The sequence below is a fragment of the Eurypyga helias genome, unplaced genomic scaffold (assembly GCF_000690775.1).
Source record: "Eurypyga helias isolate BGI_N326 unplaced genomic scaffold, ASM69077v1 scaffold15757, whole genome shotgun sequence".
NCBI classification, from domain to species: Eukaryota; Metazoa; Chordata; class Aves; order Eurypygiformes; family Eurypygidae; genus Eurypyga; species Eurypyga helias.
In genome coordinates, this window is record NW_010262432.1 from 26,827 (window position 1) to 46,898 (window position 20,072).

The 20,072-nt window shown below is 41.4% G+C and overlaps 1 protein-coding gene across 1 annotated transcript in view; it reads left to right on the top strand.

Moving 5' to 3' along the window:
• The window catches only part of LRCH3 (leucine-rich repeats and calponin homology (CH) domain containing 3), a gene marked incomplete at its 5' end in the record, with an annotated part of 39,486 nt that overhangs the window by 8,078 nt on the left and 11,336 nt on the right, over nt 1-20,072 (top strand). The window contains 9 exons of the mRNA XM_010155729.1: nt 2,865-2,958; nt 3,831-3,951; nt 6,744-6,892; nt 8,208-8,284; nt 11,920-11,971; nt 12,127-12,267; nt 13,545-13,592; nt 14,710-14,763; nt 19,461-19,532. Coding sequence (XP_010154031.1) covers nt 2,865-2,958; nt 3,831-3,951; nt 6,744-6,892; nt 8,208-8,284; nt 11,920-11,971; nt 12,127-12,267; nt 13,545-13,592; nt 14,710-14,763; nt 19,461-19,532 — 808 coding nt within the window. The remainder of the gene's footprint in view (nt 1-2,864; nt 2,959-3,830; nt 3,952-6,743; nt 6,893-8,207; nt 8,285-11,919; nt 11,972-12,126; nt 12,268-13,544; nt 13,593-14,709; nt 14,764-19,460; nt 19,533-20,072) is intronic.

A 20,072-nucleotide genomic window follows, 5' to 3' on the forward strand; every position in this document is an offset into this window, starting at 1 on the left:
CGTACCTATGGAAGAACTGCCTGTGCATCAGAGTACATGTTAGGAGAAAGTGGTAGAATGATCCAGTTGAAGAGAGGATCCCAAATGATTATATTCTTCTGGAATTTGGGATGAGAGAAATACCAGCATTCAACTACAATATAGTTAGTATTACCAGGCCAGTCACAAGAGCTTTGTTATCTTCAAAGGTGACGGATAGAGATAAGGTGTCAGTCAGTACACCTTGACTCTGTTGCTCTTTTATTTGATAAACTGAGTGAAATACCATGGAGGTTAAGAACCTGAAACTGAGCAGTGGAGGTTCTTCAGGTTTAAAGAAGTTGTAGCCATGCTGTCAGTTCACTCTTGATCAAACATCTTTTTAATAACAAAGTTAACAATGCTAATAAAACAAGATATTTTGAAACACTATGGCAGAAACTGTGGATTGGAAGTTCTAGTGCAGCTAATTGTTTTATCCATGTCATGTTATATCAGACTGGCTTCCAAAGTGAAAATCTTGTATGTGACAGTGCTTTTGTAAGCATAAAGCTGCGTGAAATTTATCTTCATCTGCTGCAGCCGGTTGAGAGCAGCTCAGGTTGGTGTTGGAGCGAATGGGATGGCGAGGAGGCAGAACTGCCAAAGCTGTGGGGCAGTTCTTTGTCACTGAGGCAGGCTGGTATAGCCTGGAATTAGAAGGTTTAAAATACGAAGTACTCGGACATAAACCAGCATAGCAGACATTCCAGGACTTGGGCAACTGCTCTTTCTTACAGGAGTTAAAAATACGTGTTTCATTGTGGCTTTGGAGCTGCGTTTTAGCCTTTGAAATGTTGGCAAGTCTTCCCTTTGGCTGTTGGTCTTAAAAGGCGTTTAGCCTCTCTTCCTTTGATTTTTGAGCTGTATATAGCTTCTTGGGTAAGTTGTAGTTGCCTCAAGATGCTTTGATCCATCTATAGGCTGAATTGTTATTCCTTGTAGCTTGTTGGTCAGGGAGGGATAAAAATCTTAAGTCTCTGCTGATTTCAGGATGGCTGCTGTACGATTATCGTCATGTGAAGCATACAGCACTGCAGAGTTGTTTTAGCTGAGAGGGCTGGGGAGACCGAAAGCAGCTTTCATATTAAAAAGGAGAAGACAGTCCTGGGAACAGTGATTATGAATTTTTGAGCTTCCAGATAAACTTAGTGTTAGATCTGTAGCTTTTCAAAAGCTATAATCGAAAAGGAAGGCTAAAAGAAAAACAATTATATTGAACTACTACTCTATTTTAGAGATGGAGCCAAATAGTAATTGGGATGCTTTTCAATTTGGAATAATTATTCAACTTAGAACAGGGTTCTCAGGAGATGCTGAAAATATTGGTGCATTTGAAATGCAATTATCCTGCAGTTGGTTTTCCTTTTCTCTGACCTGTGTTTTAAATCCAGTATTTAAGTACTGTGAACTGTTAGCATAAGTGTGGTTCTGTTGTAATTCAAGTTAATAGTTCTTTAACTGTGCTGGGCGATTTCATGGTCAGACTTTTTTCTTCCCCACCCAAAAAAAAGAAGTTTTTTTTTCCTTTCCCCTAATTTCTTGCTAGGGGTTTATGATGCAGCTGATCTTTCTGTTGCATACAGTGGCCATAAAGGTGGAACTATGGAGTTCATCAAAACTCCACACAGGCACAGACGCTTGTCTTTTGGTGTACATTTACAGAATCCAGATCTGCATAGAAGCAGAGGTGTAGCCCTCCATCCCTCCTCTAATTTTTTTGGCTGTTTTATGTCTACCTGAAAATTAAAATATCCCAGGTAATAGTCTGTCGCTGTTCTACACAGTCCCATGCACGCACACAACGCCGCATAAATAATACGAGTATTTTGAAAATGAGTATTTCCTGAAAGGGATTTTAGAGGGAGCAACAACTTGAGAGCATTACCAGTGAGAAAACGACCTGCAATTTAGTTATGATGGGATGAAGCAATTAGCTTCCTGAAATTCATTCTTCCTTGTGTATTATGTAGTAATTGCTGCTGCAGTTCTCCCTGGGGCATCGAGTGCCAGTAGGACAGTTGAGCCATTGTGAAATGCCATCTGCAGTGGATCAGACAAGTTCCATTGTCTCTCGTAGTGTAGCTATCTGCAGCAGTTGCCAGGCTTGACATCTGTGATGGCTGTTCTGCTGAATTGCGTCGTTTCTGAGGCCAGAAATTTAGAGAAGAACTGTGTGGCTGTTGGTTATGTGTATTGTAACACCAGGCACATGTCTAATGCCATTGTCTAGACATGTCGTGACAAAGTGAGGCTTTGTAGATGAGGACCGTACTTCTATGTTTATTATGTTGTGATGTATTTGGAACACTGTCCAGCTTACTGCACGGTTTCTTAGGTAATTATGATACAGAAGATAGTTACATAATACATTCTGCGCACTTTTGTGTGGAAGTATATTCTGGCACACTTGTATCTTTGCTAATTTTCCATGGGTTTATGTTTACTTATGAAAAAGTTTGTGGGACCCTGTTCTCCAACCAAAACATATGAGCAGTGGAAAATGAAAGTTTGACTCGTTAAACAGTGGAATAAGAGGCCACTTTGCAGCTTTCTTTGTCATAATTTCCACGTGGGAGATGTTGAAAGTATGGATATATATACTGATATGGATCAGATTAGCTCTTAAAACACAAGGCAGAGGCAGGTGGAGAGCCGAGTGGTGAGTATCTTTGTAGTTGTAAGCACGTGCCTCTTGTCCTACGTGACAGAGGCAGTATGAGGCTTTCTCATCTGCTGAGCTTGCGAACATGCTGCAACAGTGCTTATTCTGCTTTTGTGCTGTAATAGCTGAGAAGCTTTTGGTGGTGTTTATGTTACAGTAACTAAATCTGTGTGTTTGACAGCCATGAGGAACTCTATTCCGGCCGGCCATATGGAGCACTTGATTCCGGCTTCAATAGCGTGGACAGTGGAGACAAAAGATGGTCAGGGAACGAAGTAAGTGTTGCAGCTTTATTTTTGTTGAGTACAGTGTTGTACAGGGAAGAGAAGTAAAAAGTGTGCGTCTGGAAGCGTATTCAATAGGTAACGTGTATGCCAGTGTGCAGGTTGCCCTGCACCAGAATTATTTGTTGTTTTATTGGAGAAAAACAAACGTAATTGTATATGGGATGGACAAGAAGTTGGAATTAATAAGAGAAATGTATAAAACAGTGCATGACAGAGAATTTATTGGAGCATAATAGATGAGAAAAAGGGGTCTCTAGAAAGAAGCAGCTTATAACTATTATGTTACAGTGTTGAGTCAACTACAATTACTCATGAGTAGTTGTTTCAATAAAATAAATCTGAACATGAAAATGAAACTTCAAAAATGAGATGGAAATTTGATCATTCTTTGCAGCTTGTTTCAAATGGTAAAAATGAGATCTATTTGCCATTCAGACGCCAGAAAATAGGATCTCTTAGCAAGGACACTGTCAATTATTCTTCCAAGGAAGAAGCTTCCTTTTCCTCTTGGGACAACTGGAAAAAGCAGTAGCCAAGACCTGAGGCATTTCAGTGAGCTATACTCCGTATGCCTGCTTGCCCTGCTAGCTTGGTTTTTTAGAGGGTTCTAGGAGTTTCCATCCTGGGATGTTTTCAGGCACTTGCAAATACTGCAAACAAAACTGTAGACAGGCTGGGTTTTTAAGCAAGTTTAAATGTATGTTTTCTAAAAACAATACAGCTGTATTTTGCTTTAAGTTGGTGTTTTGTAGGTGCAAAACAGGACAGTTGAAGTAAAACCACAAATTAAGTAGTAGTAGCTTACAAGATGATGTTTCTGAAGAAAAGTGTTTCTTGACTTCACTGTTTGTTTTCTAAAGCCAACAGATGAGTTCTCAGATCTCCCTTTACGTGTGGCAGAGCTCACTAAAGAACAGAGGCTGCGAAGAGAAAGTCAGTATCAAGAAAACCGAGGGAGCACAGTCGTAACTAATGGTGGAGGTAAACAGTGATAGTTGGCTACAGTATTTATTGTTGTTATTAAAGTTCCAGAATATTTGCTATAAATAGTAGGTGGTCTAAAGAGGAAGAAGAGAAAAGTCTGGGTGGAATTACACAAAGACACAGTTGTGTGAACAGTGTAAAAACACTGTTGTGTTAAGGATGCTACATGGCAAAGCCAAATAGCATCAGAATTAGGATTAACTGGGAGACATTGTCAGGTTCTGCGTATGTGCTGTGTTAAAACCTCCAAATGCTTCAAACGGTATTTTGGAATCTGGAATTTCAGTGTGTGGAGTTTTGCTGCTTGAGCTACTGGGGAAAATGCACAGCATTAGTAAATTGTCAGTGCTCTTGCCAACTGCAGTCAGAATGGGATGAACAATTTTGTCAGGGCATTTCGTATTTCCAGGTAGCAAAAATGCTTCATTCAGCAGTCTGGGGTTTTAATCCCAACACACAGGCCATCTGGGAGGGACAGGTATTTGATTGACGTTGGGGTTTTTTGCACTTTCTTGACTTGTTGTCCTGCGATCTTACAGCAGGACCCTCATGTTTGTGCAAGAGGTGGTAGCACTTCCTGTGTTTCTTGTTCTCCACTGTTCTCATTTTAACTTCCAATAATCTGCTGCCACTGGCTCACAGTTCAGTCCTCTCCTTGTTTGTGTGTTCCAATTTTAGCATTCTCCAGGGTTTTCTTCCAGTCACTCCCTCTTCTCCATTTTTTTTGCACTACTGTCTATGAGATCTCATCTCTGTATGCTTTGATTAATTTTACTTCTTTCTCAGCTGCTCCTTGTTTTCCATTTCCCCTAATGGCTCCAGTTGATATTCCCTGTCTGAGTCTCACTCCTACCAGCGAGTTTTAATCTTCTGTGCCCAACTCCCACTTTTTCTTACTTTTCTCCTCATCCTCCTCTTCATCTTTTACCATCTTCTTTTTTTGGTCTTACTCTTCTCTGCCACAGTATTTGGTTTTCTTTACCACCTTCTAGAAATACATGAAACGTTCTGGTTGACTCACTCTCTTACACATTAACGGACAAAAAAACTCCGTTCAAACAGTTAAATTCTGGCAAAGTTAGAAGAATTGCAGACATGGTGCTATGGGGAGCTGTGGGCAGCCTTGGTAAGTGGTAGTGCTGCCAGCTCCTCCTCTAAGACTAACTCTGTTTTGTTCTCTGGGTTTTGTACGTCAGGGATTTCAAGATGCCTCACTAGTCTTTTAAGATGAAACAGAGTCAGTTCACGAGTAGGAGTATCGGAGAGGGGCACAAGCCATAGCATGTGGCTGTCATTGATCCAGGAGATTCTTTCCAATTTTGTGTTCTTAACAGATACCAAGGTCTTGCACTCTCTACTGTGTTGTTATTATTATTATTTAAGTTTAATAAGCAATGCTGAAAAGAAGTGGGGTTTTTTTTGTTTTAGTTTGTTTTGTTGGGGCTTTTTTAAATATTTGACACTGAGATGGAGATTTAATGAAATCAAAGTATATAGGTGTCGCTGTTGAGACGGACACGACACGCACGGAATTGTGCACCAAAGCCAAAGGCCAAAATGGACTCTTTATTGTTTATACAAGTCCGTTTTATATCTTTCTTAAGAATGTGTGTTCATACATGATTGGTTCACTCAAAGGACCAACAGTTCATGATAGGATGATCCCTTCTTTGTTGCATCTTCGTTAAACTTCTCCTTGCGGAGGCAGTACCTTGCTCTTGTTTACTCAGCGCTTCTCGGGACTTTTCAGACTCCTTAAGGGTACTCAGTTATCTGCTCAAGGTTAATGTTAGCTTACATTCCAATCCCTCGGACCAGCCGAGGTTTCCCACATATAGGAATGCTGGTTTGGATGGTTGTAGTGGCGGAGGAGGTGGCTTTGGCAGTAACAGTTGCTAGATTGTGTGGTGAGGCAAAGAGGAGTCTGTTTTAGACAAGCAGGAAAGGGGCGGGGGAGTAGAAAAAGAATGTCTGCAAGGGAGTCTGGAGCAAGTTTGGGGAGAGCTTTAAGAAAAAGAAAGCTCTGGTACTTAGAAAGGAAGCTTATGCTTTCCCCTGCATCCCCAGCACAGTTGTTTTTCACCAGGGTAGTTTGCTGAATGTCATGACTCAGAATCCTGGGCAGGATGTGTAAAAGCAGTGACAAGTGAAAAAATTGCCCTACATAATATTGCCCACACAAGGGAAAATCAATACTAGCCAAACTGCTGTTTCTTGCTCTCATTTCAGTGGTTCCTAATTTATTTATTCATTCCTTTTTTTAAAATCAAACCGCTGGTGCTTTTATATTGTTTTAGAAGGGTTTGTTGCTTTCTGTACTGTCCTTCACCTATTTCTACATACACGTCTTTGTATTGCATTTGTATCCAGATAACTTGGACATGCTACCCTGTTCTGTTGTAGTAAAAACAGTAGAATTACCTGTAAAATCCATTCTATTTTTCCTGATAGAGGAAATTAGAACGAAGAGAAATGATTCAAAGTATACACACAAAAAAACAGTGTTTACTTTTTTAGCCACTGCAAAAGTAACTGCAGCCAGCAGTTTAAACCTGTGTGCTTGATACGTGTTTCTCATTGCTGTTTAAAAACCACTACTTTCATCATTATTTCAAAATCAGATGTTAACAAATGTTAGTGAGCCAGGTAAAATTCAGGAGATTCAGGCTGAGCTTTCCCAGAAGGAAGAAATCCAATAGGGCCTTAGTTCCTGACATTGCTTTTGTCTTGTTTTTCCGCTCCTGTTGGTTATCTAATTATGGGTGTTTTCTTTGTCTATGTACGTCAAGTGGAACACGATCTCGATCAGATCGACTACATCGATAGCTGTGCCACAGAAGAGGAGGAGGAAGAGTTGAGGCAACCCAAGTGCGTGGACCCAGACAGCCTCAGCTCACAGTTCATGGCCTATATTGACCAGCGACGGATCTCTAACGAGGTGGTGCTTTTACTTAAATTAGATAAATTCATATGCTCCAGGAAAGCCTTTGTGATGGTATTAATGCTTATTGGTCTCAGAGGTTTTCTTTGCTCTTCCCCCAGATCAGATTTTTCTTTTTTTAAACACACTGTTGGGTTTTGTGGAGGGTCAGCTGGAGAGTTAAGCTGCTCCCAAGTGCCCCTTGGGATATGTGGAATATGTCTAAGGCAGCCACGCTGTTTTCCTGTCATGTGGGTTCTTGCAGGATTGTGCTTTAGACATATGTGAAGTAAATGGCTTTTCCAAAGTGGTGCTGTCCTCAGAAGACGCTGACGTTGGTGCTTCCAACTGCTAATTGGTGATATCTAGAACATCGTTAATTTACTTGGCAGCACTGAATATATACCAGCTTTCTCAAGGGAAAAATATTGTTACCAGCGTACAGATTTACTACAGGAATTCTGCAGCTCCATTAATTTTGGCCCTTCATGTTGCTTATAAGTTACTTGCCATGAAGCTCAGTCTTGAGCATCCCTTTTAAGTTTAGACTAACTTAAATATTCAGACTTTTACATCGAAAAAGCTATTCATAGGGATCTATCTGTTCAGTAAAATTAAACTGTTGGTTTTTAACTGATACAGTGGTTTCTCTAAAAAGGCAATCCAAAACACTCTACTCTTTAGGAAGGCTAACTGTACGCGTTACAGCAACATACATCCAGGCAGGAGTGAAAATTGGCAAGTTAATCTTCAAAAGTTCCCAACTTCCTACCTTAATGGATATCAGTAAAAATTTTTAAATACCACCAAGGGCAATATGTCTCTGTTCCCAGTGGGATAAATTATTTCATAGCTCAAATTAAGCCTAAGGTGTTCTCATTCATCCCGTGTTTTGCTTTTAGTCCCTCTGTGACCTGTCTTCAGGGCATCATAAGAAAACATCAGCTGTTGTATCCAGTATTTCTGAATCCAGGCTGTATTGCTGCACACTGGTAGAGTTAAGCTCTGAAGAATGTCTATATGTTTCTTCTGCGTGACATTAATTATTTTTACCTACGTTTACTTCTCTGCAGGATTCTTAATAGTGGAGGTTTTTTAAACTCATAAATATCGGTAGGCATATTTAATCTCTAAAGTTTCTTTAAATTGCAGGAAAAAATAAAAGTGAGCGTGCATAGTTGGAAATCAACATCCCTGAGTTGTGTTTTGTGGTTCTTTGTCAGATATTCCAAATACTAGTAGTTTAAAATGTTGCTCTACAAATCCATTCTTTGACATTACTGTAGAGTACGCTGAACAAGTTGCTGAGAGTCTCCTGTGCTGTTTCGCTTAGGGCTCACCAGCGAAGCCTGGATCCATCAGAGAGTTTCAGAGAACAGAGGATACAAGGCGATATTTACACCAAAACAGGTCAGAATATGCGGTAACTGTAATTTTATCCAAAGTTTCATGATGAATGCAGAGCGCATATTCACTGAATATGTTTAGAAAATGACACTGTTTTCTGCTATTTCACCAGAAACGGGCATGGTGCTTTGTAAGTTATTGCTCCAGATGAGGAATTTGAGTTCTAATAGTGGCAGTGGCCAAAAGGCTTGGCTTTAAATCCCTCGGTTAAAAGATCTACCAAATGAAAGTGTGTTCTGTTAGCTGTTTTAATACCTGCTTTTCATTGTTTAATTTGTGCTTCGATTAAATACTTGACTTAAGCTATCATGCATAAAAGACAGAAGGAATAAACGTATTGTGGGTTCAGGAGCAGCATATAGAGAACTGCTGTGGAGTATCTGATGTGCTATGAGGTCACTTCCTTGGTGGACTCTTGGTACCTGTGGTACTGTGCAGGTTTAGTTTAATTTAAAATGGGCTTTCCTGGGCCATAATCACGAGCCTGCATCAGGGGAAGAAGGGATAGAATGGGAATCAGTGCTGAAAATGGGTTGCTCAGTTGAATGAAGGAGACTTTTTGAGTTATGTCATAGAATCTGATTCTATGAATCATAGAATGGTTTGGGTGGGAAGGGCCCTTAAAAGATCATCCCGTCCCAAGCCCCCTGCCACGGGCAGGGACACCTTCCACTAGACCAGGTTGCTCCAAGCCTCATCCAGCCTGGCCTTGAACACTTCCAGGTATGGGGGGGCATCCACAGCTTCTCTGGGCAACCTGTTCCAGTGCCTCCCCACCCTCTCTGGGAAGAGCTTCTTCCTGATATCCAATCTAAACCTCCCCACTTTCAATTTAAACCCGTTACCCCTTGTCCTGTCACTACAGGCCCTTGTAAAAAGTCCCCGCCAGCTTCCTTGTAGCCCCTTCAGGTACTGGAAGGTGCTATAAGGTCTCCCCGGAGCCTTCTCTTCTCCAGACTGAACAAGCCCAACTCTCTTCAACCTTTCATTGTAGCAGAGGTGCTCCAGCCCTCTGATCATCTTCATGGCCTCCTCTGGACTCACTCCAACCAGTCTATATCCTTCTGATGTTGTGGGTTCCACAGCTGGATGCAGAACTCCAGGTGGGGTCTCAGAAGAGCAGAGTACAGGGGCAGAATCCCCTCCCTCAACCTACTGGCCACACTTCTCCTGATGTCCGTACTCTTTGATGACTGCTTGGCTTATTGGCGGGAGCGCTTATCCATGAAATATGAGTTAGAGCTGGACAGAATGTGAACAAGGTGGTTTTTGGGTATCTGGTTAAAAGAACAGAAGAGAGGCAAATGTATAGCTTCTTGCTGATGGTACTGAAATCAGAACCGACAGAACCTTTAACATGTCATTGAAGCATTTCAGTATTCTGTGGAGTGAAAGTGAACGTGCAAGGACCCAGCAGTAAACCAGCTCGATTGTACTTGGAATGTTTAAAAAAACCCACACACCAAAAAAACACCTGCTAGCTATGAATGTATCATTACTTACGCTGTCAGTAGAAATTAATTTTTAATGGCATCTAAAATGGCATTGAAAGAGAAAATTAAGAATCCTGTTTAAATTTTTCTAGAATTGTGGCAACATTTCGATAGGCATTTTGAAATGTGCAGTAAATGTGCAGACACAGTGGCTGAACTGGTAGAAAGGAAGGTACCTCCTTCAGCACGCACCAGCATTCTTTAGCCCCTAGTGTCTACAGGTAAGGCATACATCCAAAAGGCATTAGAAAAGGCATTTTCTCCCCAAATGAAGTGAGTGCTTTTGGTTTGAAAGACTGATTTTGTTTGTTTCTTCACTTTTGAATATTTGTGGTCAACATGGAAACAGTTAGACTTCACAAACGCTGGGTTCCCTGACATATCTGCAGTAAGATACGGCTTCAAGTTAGCCAGGAGAGAGCTGCTGTTTACATGTCAGATTTTAACGATAGAGGAAATGGTAGTTCACTGGGGTATCCATTTTTCAAAATTTAACTTAAGGATGGCAGTAGATCTTCATGCGGAAGTGGTTAATCAACGATCTAAATGAATTGTAGCTTATTCATATTACACTGCAGCAAAGTAAAATTCTTAACGAGGCACTAAAAACAGGTCGTATTGTTGTTGCCTTCAAAATTGCGGAAAAACAGCCATATGACAATGAGTAATTTTTTTATATTTTAAGTTTGTATTAGTCAAATACTTAATTTATGGCAACCACAAACTGTAAACTGCTTCCACAATAATTCTGTGCAAATGCCTTGGCAGGCAGCCTCTTTTTTTTCCTTCAGCATGCTGGAGCCATTAAAACTCTTAGGGTTGGATGTAATGCAGACTTCATCCCGAGAGTACTCACACCAGTTGACTGAATTCAGTAAATACGGTTGTGCCCCTGGACAGACTGTGGTGCATTCCTAATGAACCAAAGCTGTGTGTACTCTGCTCTGAATACGCTCCTTGGCATTCAGTTCCACCCAGTCCTGTCCGTTCAGAACAGCACAGTCATGGATCCATCATGTGCATCCGTGCTAATTTAAGTGACGAGGAGACCTGTAGCATATGGGTTTTCCACATCTCTTGAGCTTTTCCCTGCAGAATAGGTAACGTCTACACATGGGCAGGATGACTGACATTTTTGGGAAGGGCGTTGGAAAGTGTCTCCATCCCACAGTTGCCCCAGGAGCGAAGATTGCAGAGTCTGGGCTGTCAGGAGTGAGCTACTGTTTCCATTAGCTTACTTCCTAGGAAGCAACATGGCAGGGAACATGCTGTAGGCTGTGGACCTTGGGAATTGTTTCCGTGCTGGCAGCTGCCTTCTAGCGTTTTGTTGTTGATCAGGTTTGTAAGAGACAGATCGGTTATTGTTTACCTTGTGACTTTGATGGCTCATGTCACTGACAGAGAGTCATTGCTTGATGGGTGAAGTGAGCAGATTTGCTCTGAAAATATCAGAGGATGCTGATGTTTAATTTCACCTTTGTGGTTCTCTGAAGCTAATTGCCTAGGCAATTACTCTTAGAAAACCAGCTGTAATCTAGAGAAGAATTAATCTCGCAGCAGTTTATATGCATCAGTGGCCAATCCCCCTTCCACCTGGCATTCACCTGCAGGGATACTGATGAATTGCGGAGATCTGACACTCTAAATTGGATGCAGGACAGAGAGCGTCACCAAGTGCTAAGGAGTTATGTGGACAGGACAGAGAGGTAGGGAAAAGAAACGCACACTTTCTACTGAGTAACTTCCCACCACCACCCCCAAATAACTGTAGTAGCCAGTTGCTCCTCCACATGAGGATCATCTGAAAAGTTCTTGGATTGGTTACTTAGCCTGCTCTTAGATAATGAGTATGAAGTAGTGGGTATTTCAGTGTAATAGGCCAAAGGTACAATCTCATTGGTACATCTTGAGCGGTAGAAAAAATTATCACAATTCAGGAGAAGAGAGAGAAATGACTGCACAAAATCTGTCATGCACAATGAGTTAAATCATGATTGCAGCAGTTGGTTTAATGGTTTTCCCACCTAAGCAGTTAACTCTTCTGGTTTGATGAGATACTTGTGTGTCACTGAGAACTGCTGTATGAAAATTTGTTTATTTTTAAGATAAAAAGTATACTTACTCTCTGTTTTTTCCATTTGTCAGACCCCCGGCTGATTCACCTCACTTAGTCTCTCTGTCAAGTCACCACAGTCAGGTAACGTACTGAATTCTACTGTTTTATTCTTTCGGATGAGTTTGATGCCAAACCAAAGTTAGGTTAGCCATAAGACGTGGACTGTCTCTCCGTAACCCATCTGTTTCAGCCTGTGTAGCTCTGTCTTTACAGCCTGGCTCACTGTTTCGTTCCAGGTGCCTAATGCAGATCCCGAGCTGCACCGCAGGCACATAGAGCGTACCCGTCGGGAGGCCCAGCTAGCAGCGCTTCAGTATGAGGAGGAGAGGATGAGAACCAAACAGATCCAGAGAGAAGCTGTCCTTGACTTTGTTAAGGTACTTCCTTTTCGTACCTCCTCGATACTTTGTCTTTTCCGAATCCCTTAATGAGAATTGATTGCCGAGACCATTAATACTAATGATAGTATTAATAGTTAATGCTAAATGATAATATAAATAATTAGTACATTGCACTCTTGGGCATGCGTGGCACTTTATATAGAAAACGGAGAAATAGCATTTAATTCCATTTAGTGTTGGCGCTGTAGCTTACCATGAAGAAAACTAGAACTGGGGAGGAAGATGGAAGAAATTTACCCAAACTGTGATTGTTGTGAAGACGTGTGTTTTTACACAGTCCACCTCGTTCTCTCAAGTTTTCGTGCGCGTAGATGTGACAGGGTTGGTGTAAGACAGAAGGGGTTGTTATTTGAAAAGGCAGTTTAATTTTGAAGGTGACTTTGGCACAGAAGAAATCAGTCATACACACCAGCAGATAATGTTGCCTGGTCTGTGTGGGTATCTTATGATGCCTGAATAAGTCACCCCCAGGTAAAGCTTGGGGGCAAATTTCTGGTACATCAGACACTCCGTGGACACTGCATCTTCGTGTTCTCTTTCACTGCAGGCAGTATGCAGTAGTCTGCTGCTTAACATGCAAACTTGTTTATATGCTGGTTGTCTTAAATTAAATTCTACTGTTTACTGCTCTAGTGTCCTATCCAAATCTCACTGTCAGAAATTTAATAACTGTTACAGTTAATATTTTGGGCTTAGGGTGGTCTGCAGAGAGGAAAAGAACATTATGTTGCATTTATGTAAGGTAGGGAGTGAGCTCAGAAAAAGCCTGAAGGAGGCTCTTCATTAGCACCAAACGGTCTCGGGTCCCTGGCAGTGTTTTGTAGAAAAGCTGCTTTTACTGAAGAGTCAGCTCAGCCTCTCTGTCAAAGACTTTAGATATTTAGGATGCATTTTGTTCATTGATGAGCCTTTTGGGGATTTTGTTTTTCTTCTGTTGCCTTTGTTATTCATGAGCACTTTATTCTTAGCAATTAAATTCCTCCCTTGGGTTATATTTTGGGCTTATTATGCATCTTTCATATGCAAAAACCATTTGGGTTTTTGGTTTCATGTGGAATAAAGGCTGGCTTTTTTACTAGTAATATCAGTGAAGTTTCAGCTCAGTGGAAACTTGAAATTCCCCCAATGCGTGTTTTATTTAAAAATTAAGACTGGTACTTTAAAACGTTTCTAAATTATGCTGGTTTCTTCTGAGCTTTTTTCTCTGTCACATTCCTTTAAATTGGTCTTTCCTTTTTCTGTTTTCTCCATAGCAAAAAGCATCCTTAAGTCCTCAGAAGCAAAGTCCTCTGGATAGTGAGGTAAGAGTCCAGTGAGAGTATTACTGGAGGTGTCAGCACCTGAGTTCTTAGCGCTCTCCGTCAGAGAGAATTTTCTGATGGTGGGGAACTCTTCAGGACTGGGTTATAGCATAGCTTTTTTCACTCTTAAGAAAAACCCACCCAAGGCTTATTATTGCTAGTGGGACCAGTCTCATTCTTCCTTCTGTTCAGGCAGATTGCCTGTCCAAGTGTCTTGTTTTATTGTTTCTTATGTGTTTTCTGTGTTCTGTACAGAAAACACATTTCATATTCCAGTACAGTTTGATTTCTGACGGGAGTGTTCAGGCGCGTTACTTTTCGCAGTCAACCGATTGTTTCATTGATCGGTTTTCTCCCAGTTTCCTATCATCAGAGCACCAGTTATCCCGGAGAGATTAAGCATTAGAATTTTGAGGGCTGTCAGAAAAAGAAATAAATACATTTTAAGAAAGTTTTATTCTAGTGTAGTTGTTATAATCAAAACCAGTAAGTCAGCAGGGAACGCAAATCATACAAGGTTCAGTCTTCTAGAATATACAGAGCTGAGCCAATGACATCTGTTTGCTCTCTGCATCAGATTTCTGCATAGTAATAGCTCTTCCACTGCTTGCCATCCCCACTTTCCCCCAGGGGAAGATAAATCACTTGGCAGTGTTAATCACATCAAAACTTTTAATAATATAATGAATATAAATAGTTCTTTAGCAGCATTTTCCAACTAACTTTTTTGCTACAAAATTACCGAAACGGGGGATAATTGAAATAGTTTTTGGTCCTTTTCCTTCTTAATATTCTTCTGTTCTTAATTTATTCTTTTTAAGGGCCCTTTGTTCTGCCACAGTAAGAACTGTGAATACATAGTTGTCTGTATTTGCTTGAGACAACACAGACAGCAGAATAATTGATTCCTTAAGCAGTACGAATACGCTATAATTCATGGGGCATGTGGCTGTGTATTCCTGCAGGGTTACATATACTTTATGGATTTAAAAAAAAAAAAAGCCTCACAATGCTATAAACAAGCAGTACATATTCCAAATTTTCTGTCTGTTCACATACCGTGTGTTTCTGACATTCTGTGTGTTGCTGACATTACTCCATCTCTCCCACCTCCCAGTGTCCCTTTCCATCCCGAAGGTCTCAGCATACTGATGATAGTGCCTTGTTAGTGGTAAGATCCTGCACGCAATGACCTTTTTATGTGGCAGATTCTAGAGCACACAAATAACAACACATTATGATTGGCTCAGATTAGACCAACTATTTTAGAGCTAATCTAAATAGCATAAAACATGAGCATCTTTCAGAAGGGTCTTAGCTCTGAACTTCAGTAGCACAAGTACGTCGATACTTGTACTGTCAGTCATCTGTTCATAATATAGAGGTGTTTTTCCACATATTAATTAAAGCTTATATTTTGCTGAGAGTGGAAGAAAGTTACTGATAGTGAAGAACGCCTTCTAAAATTCAAAATTCACCTCTAGTTGTTCTGGTTTGACTCCTTCCCCATTTAGCTTGCTTCCTAACTGATGTGCTCTTCAGTGTCAAGTAAAGCAGTTTTAATGTTTAGTTTGCTTCCTAACTGATGTGCTCAGTGTCAAGTAAAGCAGTTTTAATGCCTTGAGTACAGCCTTCAACTCGTTTGTATCCTGCACATGGTAATTCGACGTACTTAGTCTCTTGTTAACCATATCCTAGCACAGGATAAAAACCTGCTCTACATTGGTATGCTCTAAATTGTCAAAATATTCATCATACCTTTTTATTGTTTATCGATGAAGATGTCTTTAATCTATTTTGAACACTTAGAAAAATAAAAAACATTTATGTACTTACATCATGTTTTATGCTATTTCCTCCTTGATGGCATTTTAGCGATGTTGTGTAAATAATGATTATAATTAATGCCATAAGCCATGTCTATAAAAGAAAAATACACCTGATTTGCCTGCTGTTGCATGACTGCATGCCTGGGATTTACTTTCTTAATTCATGTGCTTCCATTATCTGCCTAAATGTTCTTCAGGCAGTGCTCTCAGTTCCATTATCTCCCTCCGGAACGTGTTGCTCAACATGTGTACTGTCTCTTTATTCAGACTTTTTGGTTTTCCTGCTTCCACATGACTAAGCACTGTGGGGGAGGAAAAGGCAGCTCGTAATATTAGAGAGAGATTGAGTTGTGATCATGCATGTGCCTGTTCAGAGAAATCACAAGCGATTAGCACATGGAAATGTGCTTTCATATTTCGATAATGAGAAACAGGCACAGCAGTGGTTTGGGTTAAGTGTTGATATTCTGTTGTCAGTGAATTCATCTTTGGAAAGTATTTTAAAGGTACCTTTTAAGTGTCCCATTTCTGTTTGATTCTGTGATCATGACTTCAGTTTTAAGTTAACATACGACATTTTACGTTGCATGACTTGGGATGTTCAGAAGTTATTTTGAAACTGGCTTCCATCGCTGTTTGTTACCTTTGTGTCTTGAACCAAGCCACCTCCTTGCGCTTCACAAAACTGTGGACAGGCTGGGAGGGAAAGATTGGACTAGATTTGAAAGCAGTTGTTCTTCTATTCCTTTTACTTTTGATTCCTTGCTTCTTTCAGCAGCACTAAACTGTAATAGTATATGAAATACTGGGTTTTCTGAACTGCTGAAGTATGACCTGCAGCTCTTTTGTAGTGGAAATACACACTGTGTCTAACGATGACATATGCCAGGGCAGCTGTTTCTGGCAATTATTGCCTGGGCTTAATGCTCCAGTCACTAGCTCATGAATTTGTAGCGTTTTTCTTTCCACAAGTGTATTTTGTGTGGTAGAAAATTGGTCAGCAACAGGGAAATGTTCACTGGTTTGCTGCCATAAGAGATGAAATTAGTTTTACGTTTTTATATTCTGTTGCATTTCATTTGACGTTTTCCATGTCCTTACGGATTTGAAATTTAGGTAGGTCTAATTTCTGAGGACGGGGGTTTATTTTTAAGAAAGTATAGAGGCATTTCATATCAAAATTCTGTTTGCTAATGGTAGTTTTCAGTGCACTTTTTCCATTCACATAGTTTCCTCTCTGCATAAAAACTGCATGCAGTAGTGTGAACTTTACTTCTGTAAACTTGCAGGTAGGTTAGTTTTAAAAAAAAAAAAATCTGCTAGATTTTCCGCTGCTTGTTTTAGCTTTATGGTGTGGGACGAACGCTTTGTGGCAAGAGAGGAGAATATTACACAGAGGTGTGGTGGAAGATCTTTTGTTCAGCCTTTCCCTCGTTACATCAGAGCTCTCTAAACTGAGCAGGTGCTTTTCTTTTGCACCAAACAATGTTGTCAGCTCAGATGTAAGGAAAAGATTAAACAAGTAGGAAGTCTCACATGTAGTTAGAAAGCAACTGAGCTTTCTTTTATTTTACAGCTTCCCTCTTTTGATATTGTCACTTATTTCACAAAAATTTTCTTAAGACCGAAATTTAAGTTGTGAATATCCTTGTAAAAATCACGCATCACATTTCTTTTGGTCTTCTCCTCGTTGTCTTTTATCACTACTGTTACTCTGACTGTTTCCAGCTGTGTGTAAACACTTTCAGGACAGCCTGAACTCGGAACATGACAGCACGTACTTTAGGAACGGTGACAGTGTGCTTCAGCTTTACGTTTCTTCTGCACCCCTGTCATTGGCGTTGGGCTGTAGCACTTCATTGCGGACTCTGGTGGATTTCTTGGTTTTCACTTGTAATAGCCAGACTAACTAAAACGTTGCTGCAGAAATGTAATTACTGGCCCCAGAAAATGTGCTGGATGCCTACAAGTTTTAGATTAGTCATATCCTGCTTGCTGTTCTCACAGGGGTAGTCCCGTTCGTTATGACCGAGATCACTTGTTGGGATATCAGGGCTTCAGACTTCGCTAATAATTTCAGCCTTAGTTGCTTACGAATCTCGTTTTTCCCCAAATATCTTCTCGTTTTCTCTCATACTGTCCCTTACAAGGTGAGTTTTATGGAAGGAAAAACAACCCCAAACCTCTCAAGCCACTGTTCAGTTCCCATGAAATACTTGCTCAGCATCAGGCAGCTGGTGTGGCCTCTTCCTTGCCTAGCCTTTGTGTCTGCCTTCTGCTCCCTTCATGGCACTGTGTTTTCTTGTTGTGGTCTCAAATGAGGCCTGAGGCCGTCATGTTACTGTTAACACATGAGATCTCTGAGGCATTTTAGGCTGCTAGGCACCACTGTGTTACGAATAATAATGGTATGGGTAAAGTAAGCAGGATGTGAATTGTGTTAACTTGTACCCTGGAGTTTTCTCTCAGACCCTTGGCATCCATTTGTGTATTCAAGCATTTAATAATCAGATTCCCTTAGAATACCCTTATTTGGTTCATGCAGAGTTCTGGTTGGGCTCTGCTTTGGCAGTCCCTGTATCCAAGTTGTTTCTGGCGCAAGGAGGTTTCTCCAACTTCAGTGCTAGGCCCAGGGCCGAGTGCGGCATGTGCAGCATTGCAGCCTCCTGGTTCCTTTTGTATTGTGGCTGCCTTTTCTTACAGTTGTTCCTTGCCTCACTTCTTCCCTTCTTCCCTCTCTCTCTTCCCTTGCTGTCCCTGACAGAATGGCTTTGAGCCTCTCTTTGTGTTTGAGACTGACAGTAACACCAATACCATTAAAAGGCGGCCGGGGACCCGCGATCAGGTGAAGAGCATGCGGTGTGTTGCTGTTGTGAGTGTCTTACCCTGTGCTGTGCTGTGCTTCCCTGCCCCTAACCTGCTGCTGCGTATGTGGATTGGGATGACGACGTTAGTCTGCGTCAAGGCTGTCCTGCTCGTTTCATGCAGGAATAAACAGTTATGTTAATGTTGCAGACCACCTACTTCTGGTTTATTTTACTGTTCTCATACACTAGCTGCTGTTTTGCTTAAGTGATATTTTGAAACTGTTTAAGACAAACAAACCAAACCAGAAACCCCTGATTTTTGCTCTGCACTGCTGTGGGGAAAGGCTGCTTTGAGGATCAGCTGCTGAGCCTCCACAGGGCCTAAAGATGTTTGTATTTAAGGCTTGCCCTGAGCATAACCTCTCCCACTAGTCCTTCCTGGCTGTACTGTTCTGAAGTGGCAGAATAGCTGTAAATTGTTTTAAATACTAACACTCCCAAGTATGTTGTTCGCAGCTGTGGAGTTTCTAAGCGTCATTTGATGTTCTTTTCCTGTCCTGAACTGCTACTTTGCAATTTGAATGCTGCTTCAGAAAATATAATTTCATTCTTGAGCCGTCAGCCCTCCTTGTCATTGTGCTGTCTGTAAGACACAGAATTTGGCCTTGTAGATCCACCTGCCAGTGACGGATTGGCATGCTGGACCTCCTCTTCTGTAAACATGAGAAGCTGGTTGGTTGGTTGAGTTTGATATTGGCTATAATTGAAATTGGGCTGCACTTTATTTGTGATGACGCTGTAAATCTTCACGCTGACGTCCTCCCCAAGGGCTAGATTGCACCCACAGAATCCTATTTACATTGTATGGATTCACGAGAATCGGCGTTAGGTGTTTGGGGCAGACACTAAGTGTGTGTTCTTCAGCCTCTTAAAATTTCCTTTTGTCTGATGGCATAGGCGTTACATTAGGTGTTACTGCAGAACCTTCTGTTGTTAGTTCTGCTTTTGATGTCACTGGTGTGTGTGAAAGAAAACCTCCTTAGTCGGATGGTTCAGGAGAGCAGGAAGGCTGTAAGCGTGGTTCAGCACGTGTGCAGCTGCTGCCTGTTGCGTGTTTCCGAGAATGTGACGGCCTCTTCCGCTGTACCTTGTCTACTGCGTTCCTCCTTTGCGCACGAGCCCTCAGCAGCTTGCTAACACTGCTACTGCCTCCTCTCTCTTTCTGCATTCAGTCACTCTCGGGGTTGACTCAGGAACGCTGCGCTACCACCCTGCCTAGTGCCTCTGCCTTCTCTCCCGTCAAGGTACCTCTTGCTCTTTTCATTCACCAGTAAAGCCAACACAACACTCTCGGATCCACACGTGTTTTAACAGGTCTGTCAGCTTCTAATCAAAAGTTCAGGTAGGGTATGAAAACCCCATTTACCTGATCCAACTGGAGTAGCTATTACCTCATCCTAGCTTTAGGCTGTGTCTGCGGGAAGCCTAAGCTATCAAAACATGGTAACCAGCCTCTGCTCTGAGGGGTTCTTGGTTGTCTTTGATGTTTCTTTTTCCGTACACGATGCTTTATTCCTTACCCACTTACGTTTGAGGACAGATACTCTGTATTTCTCTTCTGTGGAAACGGCTGTACGGAACGCATCCATCACAAGCACGCGCTGGTCTGTGTAAGCACTGTAATAAAACCACAGCGTGTGTCACTGGGGAGTGATGTTCAGTAAACAGCAGTTTTGCGTTAGCAGCGGTGTCAAAGAGGTGTCTCCCCCTCGGTGCTGCTGTAATGCAAGTTCTGCATGTTAATTCGCTCTTCTTCCGTGTCCCCTTTGCAAAGAATGCTTTGA